Genomic DNA, 15,449 nt, shown 5'->3' on the forward strand with positions numbered 1-15,449 from the left:
TCTTTCCCTGCTGATCTCTGTTTTCATCAAGTTGCAATGCAGGACACCAGAGCCAAAAGCTATACCTTTTTCATCAATTTATTGAATCACTTATTAAAACTACCTGAACTCCTGAGAGCCTCAAGACCCTGTAACAAGAATGGCACACACAATTACAGGCCCTGTGAAAAAGTACCCTTTTTTGTTTAAGGCTTTTCCTCATTTTCAATTGATTCCTCTTCCAAGTTTGTAATAAACACCAGCAGACAGCTCCACTGTGGACAACCTCCCCACTAACAGCTTACTGACTACACCTCTATCTCCTCATAAAAGGTATGCTGGTTCCCTTGATCATCAAGAAATAGCATTGCCAGGCATCTGTTACTTTTTATTTGCCATTGTTGAATTTTGCACTGATGAGAATTTAAAACTTCCAACCATTTCTGGCCACTAGATATAGTAATTTCAAAAGAATAAGCATATTGCTGACACAAAATCTCAATCATACATAAACTCTGTACTGAGAATTCATAAAACAAAACAACAAGTATTTTATTCCCAACTTAGAGATTTTTTTTAAAATTCTGTGAAAAATTCAACAAGAAAATGCTTCCCACAACTGTTAATAGAACATCTAGGATTTCTAGTAGTATTCTGAAATCATGTATGTCTACTGAAATTAGTGCCAGACTGCTCCACAAGTGTTATGCCCATCTGCATCTATCCCGTTGCATCATTTTGCTTTCTTGATGAAGAACATGCATCAATAGAAATACCAGTCACAGTGCAACAAAGAGAGCAAATATAGTCTTAAAATAATACTGCTAACATTCTCAACAAATAAAACACAGAATCCAATCCAGTCTTATTTAAAGAACCCTTCCAATAACAAGGAAATGACTATCAGCATTAGAGACTAATTTTGTGTGCAAAGGAATCAGTGAAAATTAAAATTTTTGCACTAGTTTTACCATATAACAGCTATGGAAACTCATATGCAACCAAGAAAATATTTTCAGGAAAAATATAACTTCTGTTTTGAATTGTTTATGCGACATGTAACAATTTTATTAAATTTCTGGTTTTGATTAATATCAGAAGTGAGGGAACTAGGTCACTATTCAATCAGTTCAACAGACAAGAAAATTCCAATTTTTCCCAAGGACCCAACCTTGCAAAAGTACATAAACAAGGTTAATTCTTTGTTCTGTGACCCTCCCATCATCTTTTGATGAGACCAATTAAAGTGAGTTAAATGGTAATTCAGCAGCAGTTCTGGATCCTTGGTTTGTTGCATTTGATAAACTATTGTCAGAGTTTAAAGATTAAAATCAAATACTCAAGCAAAACATCCAGAAAAGGACCTTTAAATAGCTCAAGAGTTGGAAATTAAGTAAAAGCTGACATGACAGGCTAGCTAAGAGTACCCAAGGAAGCATATAAGCACTAGGAAAACATTGAAGGAACACATGCTTGTTAGAATAAAGACCTCCAATTACCCACTTTTAAGATTTTCCTTCCCTACCCCATTCTTCCCCCACTCCTTCACGCACATGCAAGGCCATAAGTTTTGATTAAGAGGCAAATCTTCAAAATTTCTTCCAAATTCAGTTATTTTTTGGTGTTATACCTGGACAAGCAGCCTATGAAATGTAAAGCTCTTTTATCCTATGCTTTATGTAGACTTTCACAGACACTACTTTTTACCTACAGATTTCTTTGCCAAAACCATGCAACTGCTTGAAAAGTTACAAATGCCCTGATCAAAGGCTTCCCAAACTTAGATTTTAGAAAGGAGAGAATTATCTGCCCTGTACCCCTCACCTCCTTACCCCCAGCTGAAGTGCTGCTTATCTTGAGTATGTGTATAAAGGAAAAAGGCAGTCATTAGTTAAGAATTTTGAATTCCCAATAGGAATACATATTAAGTGTGTCTCAAGCTAAGTCAGCAAAGCTGGTGGGTTTGGGTATTTTACCCCCAGACTTGAGTGGTACTCAGAGAAGGTGGCTTGAATTTTATCTTACAAAAGGAATGTGAAAGAAAAGTTCAAAACACATCCCAAAGGCTCGTTCATTCAAAACTAGATTTGATAGGGCTCACATTGACTGTGAAGTTCACACAGCACACAAAACTGCTTGAAATTTTAACAAGCATTTAATATACTGTTAGAACCAGAATTTCTTCAACAAAATATTACTACATGCATGGTATCTTATAACTTAAGACAGCCCTGATGTTTATGTGGCAAATTTGTTCTGTATTACTGTATGTGCTTGCCTGGTAAAATAGGGTATGGGTAATCCTTCTGCATGCAGTTGATGTTTTTAGACCCTTTAATCTGCATAGCTGAAATGTACACCATTCCTGTGACTTGATTTTATTCAAGAAACATGGGAACAAATTTCAGGCAGAACTTGCTTGCTCTAAATTTATCATCTCTAAGCTTTTTTGTTGTAAAAAATCACTCTCTTCCACTTATGCAATACTTGGCTCTCCATTCTTCTCCTTATATACTCTTAAGAACAAACAAAACTGTGAACCATTGGGACTTAGAAGTGGCTGCATAGTTATAATAAATGCACTAAAAACCCCCAATAAAAACTGGATTCTACACTAACATACAAGCCAGTAAATTAATATGTGTTAAAAAACCTGCTTTGAGTAATCTCTAAACACCTAAATGCATGCACATGCATACAGACTTTCATATATTCCTAACCAACTGCATGATGTTTTAATGACCTTTTGTTTATCTGCAGCTGAGAAATGCACATACCAATCAATGCTCAACTCGGACAGATTGATCAGCTCTCCATATCTAATATTGCTAAGAAACAAACACAATCATTCTATTCAAAACAAAGTATTACATCTAGGTACACAGACTTAAAAATACTTAATTAACCATATTCTTCCAATTGTATACCCAGGAGGGAGGGAATACTTCCTTCCTAAGACCATTTCATAGATCGTTATGTTTTAGTTAATATCACCAGCAAAGAAAACAGGTAAGATTACAAGCAGTGAATCTTAATGCATTCTGAGGTAACGATTACCTTGGGGTTAAAATATCTGCAGGACTGGGGCTGAGAGCCTCCAAACAAAGCAATGCGATAATCGTGCTTTTTTCTTCTCGGCCGCGTGCCTTCCACCAACTCTTCTCTGTCTTCTGGGGAAAGGAGGTGGTACCGCATCCCACCTGCAAGGAAGACAGCAACAGCTGCAGAGCCAGTGCAGCTCACACATGGATAGGGAGCTTTCAGAGGCAGGCATGGGGGAGAGATGGAAGGGAAGGAAAAGAGGAAAACCAAGTTTCTACTTTACACCTATACAGCTTTGATTCAAAATGGAAGAATGCACGGCAGCATGTGAGGGTGGGAGCATATATCCAGATTTACACCCTATTCCAAACTGGCTGCTCCATGTGAAAACAGGACAGATACAGACTCATGTTATGTACCAATGGATTGATCAGCTCATTTATCCAATATTAACAAGCAATTAAGATTATTGCATTGAAACAGTCAAAAGAAAGCATTCCTAAGAGTGCAAAAACACCGGCAACATTACAAGCCACTAAAACCAGAAGACAAAAATCCTTATTTTCTATACGATGTACCCAACTTGGTGTCACACAAGAAGTATGACTCTGATGTCAAATATCAGCAGATACTTACCAACATATAGGTTAATCTGAATCGTGTTCATTGAGTCTGAAGGAAAACAGTTGTGTACTGATTTTTACGTCTACACTAAATTGAAGCCAACTGGCTAACAGCTACTGAAATTGCTTTTCTTTCTTACATGATAAAATTTTACAAATGGTGTCTAAAAACAAAAGAGAAGCTTGTTTCCTATTTCATCTGCACCCCGAGAATGCAAATGTAGGATCAATCATTGTAGAATCAATGGTCAGTATATAATAGATAAAAACAGTAAAACATACACCTAAAGTTATAATTTGCTTAGGAAAGTTTTAAAATATTCAAAATGTTGACATATTTGTTTTATTAATGCACACACAAACATGAACAATATTGAAGTTACAAGCCTGTCACAAAGGCAGGCTAACTTTCAGTTACCCTAAGGAGTCATTGACAAAACCTCCATTCCATTACTTCTCATGGAGTTCATGCCATTTGCTAGGAGAAAACAAATGAAAGTCACACTGTTACATAAGAGGAGTTTTATTTACATAGTAATCTGCTATTCCAACTTCAACTAAACATAGCATCCTAGAGGGAACACAGATGGATTTAATGTGAAAGTGTTAGAGCATTTTAAAGCAAACAATTTTCAAAATTTCTCAAAGCATTTTTAAAATTATATAGAGCATCATAAAGATTTCAGCTAGAGGTCAACTTACTGATCACCATTTTAAGGCATTCTGGGTTATCCTGAATAAGTGGTTCAGCCTGAACTGTTTTACTTAAGAAGTTCTTTGATATTAGAGGAAATCGGACTTTAGCAAGAATATCAACCATGTAGGGCTGGCGATTTGGCTCGTCATACTTCAGCCATCTGACTGCTGCATCATAAACCTTGAACAAGAGACAAGGAGAGAAAGGGATAAGGTTTATCACCACACAGCATGACAAGTAACAGAACCTTAGTGCTATGAATTGATTCTAATGCCTGCTGGAGGTTAACCTATATTAGCATTTCATTATGTGGGGATCCAATTGCCGTCTTTCAAAAAAAACCCCTACAACAAAAGTCAACCAAGCCCAAAAAAGACAATGCTCAGACAAGTAAAACAAATGCACGATCACTGAATAAATCTCATCTACAAACTTCAAAAGCCTACTACTTCTGCTGTTTAACATTTTCCCTCCAAATGGAAAACATGAATCTGCAATTCACATTTATGTGGGTAATTCCTGTACCAGGTTAAATCTAATACTACTCAAGTTCTGTGCCATAACATCAGTAATGCTTTCACAGAAATGAAATAACTTCTACTTGATATAGTCTCCTGAGGTGATAAACTGGTTCTCTGAATAAATCATCCTGTTGGGTATCCAAATACATTGCTATTGGTGTGTCTTAGGGGACCACTTAAAGTTTTTATCTGCGAACTACTGTAAATTTACCAGAGCATCTCCTCTTTTTCTCCTCCTCACAGGAAAAGATAATGGGTATTCTTAGAGGTCAGATAAGGTAGAACAGGGAAGATAATCAAGAAATCTGCTCTATTTATAATTGGACACTGGGTCAGGAAGAAATGAAAAAAAAAAAAATCCAGGATTACATGTATATTCTGATACTTCCATGCTGCTCTCAGACACAGTGACTCTAAAGTGGCAGGACAACCTGACTGTAAGCAATAGCACAGGCAGTGCCTACACCTGTAGCTGAAACTGGTCACAGTGATTAGTGCTGGGTGACTGAGATATGACATGGAAAGACACTGCATGGAAGAATTATTCAGGACTGCTATACCAGGCCCAGCTGTAACTCTGCAAAATTACCAGGCAATGTGGGAGAGCAAAGAAAACAATCAAAGGCTCAATTCCATCAGCTAAGGAAATTCAACAGAATGACTTGAGCAGGAACATTGTGTAGGACAGACAGTACTTAATGCTACCTTCTCTTTTTGTTAAATGTAAATATGCTCCACACCAAAAGAAAAATTAGAGAAAAATGTCAACTTCTTAGCAGTACTTCTGAGAAATGATTGCTGTAGTGCAACTGTCAATCTTTTGTAGTTTCCTACTGCACACTACCAGTCTCCTAAAGGAATTTTAATGATGCTATGCTGAATATGTAACAATATATACTTGTGACAAATAGAACTTCAAGAATGTAAATCGTAAGTGCCATTTTGGCTGCAAGCCAAACAAAATTCCAGCTCTGAGAATGCTACCCCATGATCTGAACTTTTCCCAGCACTCAGCAAGAATGCTGAACTGTGACACTACTCATATTTATACCTGTAACAAGCCAACTACCATATTTAACCACCTGATATTATCCCCCACTCTTACTAATTCTTATTCTCATAAGTTACATCACCATACAGTAAGACAGATAACTAAACCTTAATGCTTCAAATCACTTCTTTTGCCTGTTGGAGGTCAGTGTCAATGGAAACTTCAGCAGAAGTCAGCAGAGTATCAATTTCCAAGAGGATATACCATTTCAGCTATAACATCCGTCTGCTGCACTTCACAGGTATGAGTCAACTCACGATGCCATACCCACACAAACTTAAATTACCTAATTCAAGCACCTGAACAGCAGAGCTACAAAGGTAAGATTTCAGTTTGTTTTCAACAGCTTTGACTAAGAAGATACAAGTACCACTCAACTGCTACAACAGCCTACAACCACCTCTCTGGGCTGCAGTGTAGACACCTATATGCCTCCTCTTTTCCTGCAGTAGGAAGAACAAGCTGGAAAACAATCATTCAGGTCTGTGCTCCAAGCTGAATCAAGCATTCCAAATGGAATGGCTCCGGATGTGATTTTACTACAGGTTACAAATTTTAATTGAGCGAACTCCAAGTTCCTTTCAGCCACCTAAACTTTATGTCCAGTCCCTAAATAAGGGTCTTCCAGCAATCCACCACTGCTAACGCATGTAGCTTTCAGTGTTTTACTCATCTAACTTGCAAGTCCCTCATTTCCCCAGGCTTGTGTACATATATATATATATGTATATATGTATATATGCTTGCATCACAAAACTCCTCTCTGGAACAGTCTAGGCCATACGCAGATAGAAATGTACATCCATTAAGGTGCAGTTTGCTCACCACTTTGAAGTGGTCCACTTTCACCAAAAGCACATAAATCCAAATCTAGAAGCAACCACTACAAACCAAATAATTTAGCTTATGTACTATTGAATCAGAAGCCCTCTAGCTGTCTTGACAAAGGGAACTGTTTATTCCCTCTCTGACTTCTTTCTTCAAACTTTGCTGAAACAACACAACTCTAAACTACATTTGAAATGTGAATATTTATTAATATTTGGTTTTGACCAAGTTAGGATGCACCTTTTACTCCACAATTTAGGAAGCACTACATGCATCATATCCTCTAGGAACATCAGTAAGTGAAATACTTGAATACCTGGAGCCAGTTCTTGATTAAAAAAAGATAGTTAAGTTCAATGCTTTTAGCTGCAATGAAACAGGGACCTCACCTGGTCTTCTGCCCTCACTGTCAATGTATCTTGGTTCAGGAGATGTGTCACACGCTTAACATCAAGCTGAAGAAACTCATCTGTCTTGTAAACCTCAGTGAAATGCTGATGGATGAAGTCATCTGCAGTGGCTTTCAGCTCTGGGCAGTCTAGGCATTCTGCTAGCACACTTATGCCTATGAAGGAAAATTAAGAAAAAATCCCTTTTAAACTTGAACTGTAATTACCTTTAATATATGAAAATAGAATACAATTACTGTAATTTCAGTGATACTTACAATTCCAGTCTAATATTTATTACCATGCCTTTTTTACCCCCATTAAAACACATGCTATCATAACTCATCTGCAATTCAAGGCAAACTAAGACAGGGGCAAGCTGCTGATCCCTATCCCTACTAACTGACTGGAGAGTCAGACCTGCAACACCTGCTGTATTAACTGTCTCTCCAGCACTATTTCCTCACTGTTTCTTTCCCAATTACAAAGCAGACAAAAGCACCTTAACCAAGTCTGAGCCAAGCCACTCGAACCACGTCTAACCAGAACAGCTTGAGAAACTGGATCCATGTTTTACAACCTCTCCTGAGCTGCTCCATCAGTCACCAACCAAGCCCAGTTTCCTTCAAGAGTCATGGTGAACTGGGATTTTTCTGTACATGTAGCACAGTCAGCTGCAGACCAACACAAAGTCAAATTGATGTTGCTGGAAGGACAGAAGGTTGGCATAAAGGTATAAACAGCAATAGCAGCTGAGAAGCACCACTGCCAATTTTGCCATTAAAAACCGGGTAAGCACAGAGCTTTTCAGCAGCAACTTCTCGTCATGCCACAGGTCTTCCTTCTCACAGAGGAAATGGCAAGTGGGGTAGAAGCAACTCACTAATATATGGGTTGCAATTAGTCTGAGCTGCTCAGAGTACTAAAATGCAAACTAGAAGGATAAAATCCACCTATATGACAAAATTTCAAGATTCGAATTGAGCATGGTTTCTTTCAAATACTTTTTTTTAAAAATGAACTGTATACTTGCTTATGAGTCTGCACAAAACATGTTTCAATTTAAAAACAATGCCATAAGGAAAAATTATTTCAATCTTTTTGCAATAAATTAGCAACCAAGTATGCAAGTGTTAGAGACCATAATTAATTTTTCACCTAACAGAAGCCACAGGGCAGAAATATGCCTCAAAGCAAACCTAAGTAGTATTTTCCTTTCTTCCAGCAGCTGTTTCAGAGCCACAGCTGCGCTGCACTGAAGTGTCAGCTGAGTCACTGTAATTCAGATACACTCTGCAAAACATTTCTATTGCTGCTATAAACATCTGTAATATGACTGAGATCTTACTAGGAGAGTACCTAACAATGACAAAAAACAACCCCACTAAAAATAGTTTCTCTTAAATTTCTGATTATATTAAGTTATATATAGTTATATATAAAATTATACAAATCTTAAACATGAAAAAGTATTTAGTTCTACTTGTTTGCCTTTTCTGCAACACCTAGTCCACATTAGAGCTACAGAACATGATATCAAACCTGTCCAGATAACATTCATTGTTTTCAGTCAAAATAAAAAGTGAATAAAACCAAAAGTAGCCTAAACTTCCTCTGTTTATACTTGTAAAAGATATGCTAGTTTTGGAGAAGTTACAAATATGTAAAATTCTGTTTGCAAGTACGGTGACAACTGAAAGCTCCACCTCACTAAACACATACAGTTCTCTAACAAACAAGAAGCCCTAGCATCCTGCCAAGCTGGATGAGACCTTGCACAGTCAGCAGACCCCGTGGCAAAGGGCAACAGCTCACATTCAGAGAAAAATTATTTTTACATGCCTGGATTTAGCTAAATGTTATGGCCATCCACAGACAGACAATACAGCAAAGTTAAAAAATAAACAGCAAATTTAAGTCTATCTTTCTTACCAAGACAATTGGAAGCATCAACTTGTTCTTTTAAAAAGTCCACACACATTTTTTTCACAGGTTCAATCTGATACTGGTTTGCTGCATCTAATAAAGACTGGACATTATTGCTGTTAACTGAGATTCTGCAAAACAGAAGATGTAAAACTATCACCACTGAAATGACCTAAGTTGCGGCAATAAAAAGAAGAAACTTACACAAATTCACATAAATGGCAAAATTATTTCCCTATTTACCCAAGAATCTTTCACATACAGTCTCAGGACACATCCTTCATCATCTTGCTTTTGTTTGCTCTACTTCACCCAGGCAGGGCAGAGAATAACAAGTCCTTGGATCTGAAGAATAAGCCTTTAACACAGGTCCTCTGCAGTCCTATACTATTGCTATGAATTGTGTGATTAACCACTTTCACAAAAGGTAAAAAACCCACCCAAACCCAGAACCATTTTAATGACCATTTTCAACTTCCAAACAGGTATCAGCAAAATCTGTTTAAACTCTGTCAGGACTGGTGTGTCTGATTTGCCTAAAGTGCATAAGCAGAACAACCAGTTTGGCAGTGCTTCATGAGAACTTATGGAAGCCACAGTCCATCTAGGGCTTGGCTATCAGGGCAGGCAACCACGTGGCTGGGGTGGGCTGTTGACACAGACTGTCTCTTACCACTGATGGCCTATTACAAGAAGATTGCTCTCAAAAGAAAGGAGAAAGCCTCCCTGATGAGAGTTACCCCCATTAGATGAAAGGCCTGCCATCCATAGGTTGGATTAAAGCTGATTAAGTAGTGTTTACAATCCTAGCCATCTGCAAGAGCTCTGTTTGGGTGGGGGGAGGGGTTGGAAGAGAAAAAAGACCCACAAAAACCCCCAAATCCATGGACAAGCTGAGACAAGGAGGAGTTATCCACCCTGCCTGTTTTGAGATGAAGGTATAACTTCCAGGAAATGGTTCTGTGCCATAGCTATTAGGGCCACAAAGAGAGACCCTGCTGACATCAATGAGGACCTGAATTACAGAACCATGGGAAACATCATTTGACTCCAACACTGAAGTCAAAAGCTTGAAGTGCTTTGAATTGCTTTCTGGAGACAAATACTGTTTCCTTTAGTCTGTAGGGCTTCCTACTGGTTAAAGAAAAAGGAAAAGGGAAGAAGGATAGAAGGTCTAGTCACATCAGGCTTTAAACAAAGGAAAGAATTTCAATGGTAACAAAACTGATGAATCACAAAAACATTATATCAAGTTTTTATCATTTAAAATTGGCAGGCTTCCTAGAAAAGCATAAGCTTGAAATAACAAAACTACCTTGCAGTATAAGCAAACTCCACGAGCTGTTCAATAATGTCAGGCTCTGCATCTTTTAGCTCCACTTCAAAGGACTTTGATTCAATCATATTTGCTGCAAACAGATTAAAAGACAAACTTTTAATCAAGAAGTCACTCTAGTTATTTTATGTTTTGCAAACAGTAGAAAATAAAGCAATTATACAAAGTGGTAACCTCCCAAAAACTGCTCAGAGTTGATTGCTGTTTTCCCAGGATTGCTAATGCAAGTCAGGAAAGGAGGCAGTGGAACAAACAAGATAACTGGTGTGAGTACATCCTTGTATTATCTAAATTATGATAAACTGTGTTAAGTAGAAAAAGTCCTAGATGTTGTTGACTGCAGCCAGACTGCCATGTTAGCATTACCACTGTCGAAAGCCATTTCCACATTCAAGCTGATAACAACGGAGACAGCTCCGAGCTCCCACATCCAGACACAACACTAGGTTTGCCCACAGATGGGCCGTTCCATTCACTGACCACTGGAATGAATGGTTATTTTACATCCGCTCAAATTGAATCTTCCAATAATTTTACAATTCATGGGTAAAGCATAGAAAAGATAAGATACTACATGACTGAAGTTTTAAAGAGAGCATAAATGAAATAATTACAGAATCACTGAGTTAATCACATTAAGGTTGGAAAAGATCTCTAAGATCATCCACTCCAGCCATTAAACCATGTCTCTAAGCTCTGATAGCCCAATTTATATGCAGAAATGCCTGATGGCAGACAAATTCTGTAATGGGACAAAAAAAAATCCCAATTTTCAGGTTAAGGAAGGGAGATAAACTAATACAGTGTATAGGCCCCAGTTATTAATTGAGAGCTTATATATAAAGTAACACTTCACTTGATCACAAGAGTTAAAGGAAAAATGAGGGGAGGGGTGAACAGAGATGAATGTAAGGAGACAAAATGAGATACCTTCACTTACACTTATCCCTCAAATTAATTACTTCCATAAGATAAACAGGTTGACAGACACAAATATATCAGGATATCATCATGAAAGTTTAAAATGAATCAATTTTCAAAAGACTTACTAGTAAACATCAAGTTAAAAAAATGACTGGCTGAAGCAAGCACAACACGGTGAGCCGGAATCTTTCTTTCTTGAACCATAAGAATGACATCACAAAGAGTTTTCTGAATCAGAGGGAAAAAAGGACAAAAATCAGCATTTTTGAAAATATTTCAACAATATTTCTTTAAAAACAGCTTATGGAAATTCATTACATTTTGTAACACACAACTCAAGAGCATTATGTGATAAAAAGATTTTCTGGAAGTCAAAGTTCAGTAACCTGGAGAACTAGCAAACATGAGTTTACCCATGAATTTGTACAGGATGGTCACAAATAACATGAACTCTGATCAAAGTATTTCCTGTAGCTTTTACATCAGCCTACAATAATGTAGCTCTGCAGCATCTAGTAGGGGCTGCATTTATATTGCACTGCTTTCATCTACCAATGGCTCCCCCTCTACTCTGCTGCTGATTTTTAAAACAATTCACAAGAACCTCATATCTGAAGACTGCCATCCTATTTCCAACAGGAGTCAAAGTGATGAATGAGTTTAAAGCACTCAATGGAGCATTTTTAAGAAAATTTATCAAAAAATACCATTTCTGTGGAAGGGTTTGACTGGTCATACCTCATGAGCAAACAAAACCTAATTTGTTTCTCATTTGTTTGCTGTTTGTATGTAGGCAGCTAGTTTCTCCCCTACATGTGACCTGTCATGCTCTAGAAAGAGAATGGAAAGCAACAGAACTTATAAAAGCTGTTGGGGGGACTGGGGTAAAAACACATAATTTTAACAGATTCTGAAATGCTATCTCTTCTAAGAACATATTGAGTGAAATAAATGTATATCATACTACAGTTAATTATAACTATCTACTAAAAAAGAAAAACTGAGCAGCACTGCTTCCTCAAAAAACAGGAAATAATTTTGGACTATTACCTTAAGTTCATGGAACTGCTCTCAAAAACATCTACATGCACCCATCCCAAGGCCAGCCCCAGAAAAGAACATTTCTACTGTGGGAAATATATACTTGCTTAGAACTGTGAGTTTTCCAAATGGAGACAATATTATCTAGGGCTGATAACCCACATTTGCAATCCTTTAAACATGCCTGGTTTTTTTACAGGACACTCAAAAGCACATACTGGACAAAATAAAAATAATACTTTCAAAAGTATTATCGAAATGGAAGTTAGATGGGGGTGACATATATCTTCCTTTGTAGTTTTAAACCATTTATGATTGAAACAACAACAAAAAAGAGACCATTCTGGAAAAGCTTCAGAGGAAATCCTTTAAAAGCTGAAATTTCTAACACTTCTGGTTCAAAACAAGCATTGGAAACTAGCAGTACAAGATACCACAAAATCCTGTGGCCAAGCTTTGCCAAGACTTGCAGCTGTTGCTTGAGCCCCACACTGCATTTCTAAGACACTTTAAATGCCTCAGCTCAGCATTTGAAACACCTCAGATGCTCTGAGGCTGCTCTGGTGCATTTGCCAACCCAAACAGACCATAATTTTAACTTCTTTCCCTGGGAGGTTTCCAGGTGTGATGGTTCCATTCAACTACTGCTCTTCTGAGGATTGCTGCACTTCTTTCCAGAAGGACCCACTGTTGTCAGGGGGTCACCTCCATGATGCAACAGGTGACTGGTGTTAACCAAAGGACACTTCACCTTCTAAAGAACAGGTTCAGCAACACCTTGCAGCTCTATCCCAGCCTCATTCACAATGACTTCATTCTTGGCTGACCTCCACTGAGCTGCAATGCTGCAACAAATGATTTATGCACACGCTGTCCAATAGCTCTGGAAAACCCACAAAGATGTGGGTCATCAATGCTGGAGACAAGCAACAAGTCCTCTAAGCACTAAACACACCTGGCCCCAACATCTCACCTGTACTGAGTGCAGGTATGCCCACAATTTACTCTAAACTCCCATACTGATGGAGGATTCCTCTTCATCCCAGCTCACACAAAAAGCAGCCTCCTTAAAATGAGCTGTAAGTTCCCATTGGCCCAGATTCCTACAGGATTAACTAATGAGCTAAATATCTAGAGCTGCATGTGCACCTTGACACTTCCATCACAGGATATTTTAACCCATATTCAGGTTTTGTAACTACAGCATAGCTCTTGACTTCTCAAAATACAAGAGGAAAGAGCTGACTACAAATCCTCTTAAAACTTTAGCACAACTAATGAGCTGAAACTAGTGTGTTTTCCTCTGGCTACCGCTGACTTCCCAAATTTATCCTGTATAACCACACCTCCCCCTGCTCCCTCAGTAATACTTGAGCTCCTCTTACAAACAACTCATAAAAGAAGCCCGAGTTTCATGAAATCTGCAGAGATTTCTGGACCAGTCAGCACTGTGTGGGATACGTAAAGCTCACCTGAGGCTGGATGAGAAGTCTGCAGGCAAAACTCAGAGCTGCTACTCCCTGGGCATAACAGATTCTGGAATCTGAATCAGAAGCACACACAGACTTCACAGCACTTAATCCAGATCCTCTCACACTGTGTTTGGAGTGGCTCATAGCTACATGAGAGCTGGCACTCCACTGCACTGCAAGATGAGGCACTTACACAGAACAATGTGGTACCACACACTGGAACAGGGACATGGTAAAGCGCTGTGAAATTCTGTGCTGGGGACTGCACATATATCCACAGGAGGACAATATTTCCTCTATCTACTCACAAATCATAAGAGCATCTGGCATGTCCTTTTAAATAATGGCAGAGGTCTGAACTAAAACTGAGGAACCAAGTTATGAATTCAGGCACACCTTGGAATATGTTTACACTTTCAGATCAGAAACAAAGCCTACATAAAAAACATAGATCGCAGGCCCTATGTCTTTACTACCTGAAGTTACTGAAAAAAAAAAAAGTTTTTCATACATAAGAGCTTAGTTGCATGAAATGGTTTATGCAGACAACATAACTGACTGTCTATTACTGAGAGAAGAACAGGGCTGAAGTGCTAGAGAAAAGCAGAACCAACACCAATACTTGTCAAGTCAGGACCCAGACTGGTGTAGATGGCATTAAGAGCTGGACTGAGCCTCTGGCAAGAGGCTAGCACTGGAGGACAAGCAACTAAAGCCTAGAAGATACAACACAAGACAATGCCAAGTGTGAAACCCCTACATGGTCTGAGTTCAGAGTCAGCTTTAATTCTGCCTGCACATCACTGTTTTTACTCTAAGTTCTACAACCAATCTAGATCCTTCCCTTAGAACAAAGATTTCTTCATATGCAAGGAGTTACATATATCATCCTTCTGCTCCTGTACCATCAGTTCAATGTTTTTTACAAAAAAATAATTAAAAATGAGTGTTTATTTCAGTTCGGACAGCTCAACTGAAATGCACTTGTATGATTGTGACTTTGGTTAGCGCTCTTGCTCTATTAGTAAACAGAGGAGTCACCTTAAATACTTATTAAAATATTGACCACGGAAGCTGATCAGGCAAGAGTTTCACAATTTGAGGCCGGATGAAGCCACCAAACTCCTACACTGCCACTGGCTTCCTAGTGCGATGGCCAGAGGTATTCAAGACAAAAGAGGTATTCACAATCTGTGAAACCAAACCATAGTTCTACTCTTCCTTCTCCTCCCGCTGCAGTTTCACTGTTCACAGGGTACACAGTCAATTTGTTCAGAGAAGAGTTTCTGGCCAAAAATCCAGCAGCAGCGCCTTCCCACTGCCCTCGGGGTTCGGTCCGAAACGGGCTCCGTGAATGCTCCAGCTGCGGACACTGGGCCATCCATGAACCCCAGCCTCATCCTGCCCGACCACCCGCAAGGCGTTCCCAGACAAGCAAAATCAGATCCACGGCGTCTTCTGCCTGCAGCACCCACACGGGGCCGGCGCACCCAAACCGGAGCTCGGCACGCTCGCTGTGCGGCTCCGGAGGCCCGGGGCACCGGCGGTGCCGGCTCCGCTGGGCTCCCCCGCAGTCGGGCCCAAAGGACAGGAAACCCTCGGGACCGGCCCTCAGGGCAG

The 15,449-nt window shown here is 39.0% G+C and overlaps 1 protein-coding gene across 1 annotated transcript in view; it reads right to left on the minus strand.

Moving 5' to 3' along the window:
- KLHL7 (kelch like family member 7) overlaps nt 1-11,541 on the minus strand; it is a 19,778-nt gene extending 8,237 nt beyond the window's left edge. Inside the window, exons 1-6 of the mRNA XM_005421755.2 lie at nt 11,442-11,541; nt 10,372-10,465; nt 9,063-9,187; nt 7,131-7,306; nt 4,347-4,521; nt 3,037-3,179 (exon numbers count right to left, since the gene is read on the minus strand). Of these exons, the coding sequence (XP_005421812.1) occupies nt 3,037-3,179; nt 4,347-4,521; nt 7,131-7,306; nt 9,063-9,187; nt 10,372-10,465; nt 11,442-11,520 (792 nt within the window). The 5' untranslated portion in view covers nt 11,521-11,541. The remainder of the gene's footprint in view (nt 1-3,036; nt 3,180-4,346; nt 4,522-7,130; nt 7,307-9,062; nt 9,188-10,371; nt 10,466-11,441) is intronic.
- Between the last annotated feature and the right edge of the window lie 3,908 nt (nt 11,542-15,449).

Source organism: Geospiza fortis, unplaced genomic scaffold, assembly GCF_000277835.1.
Source record: "Geospiza fortis unplaced genomic scaffold, GeoFor_1.0 scaffold95, whole genome shotgun sequence".
Classification (NCBI taxonomy): domain Eukaryota; kingdom Metazoa; phylum Chordata; class Aves; order Passeriformes; family Thraupidae; genus Geospiza; species Geospiza fortis.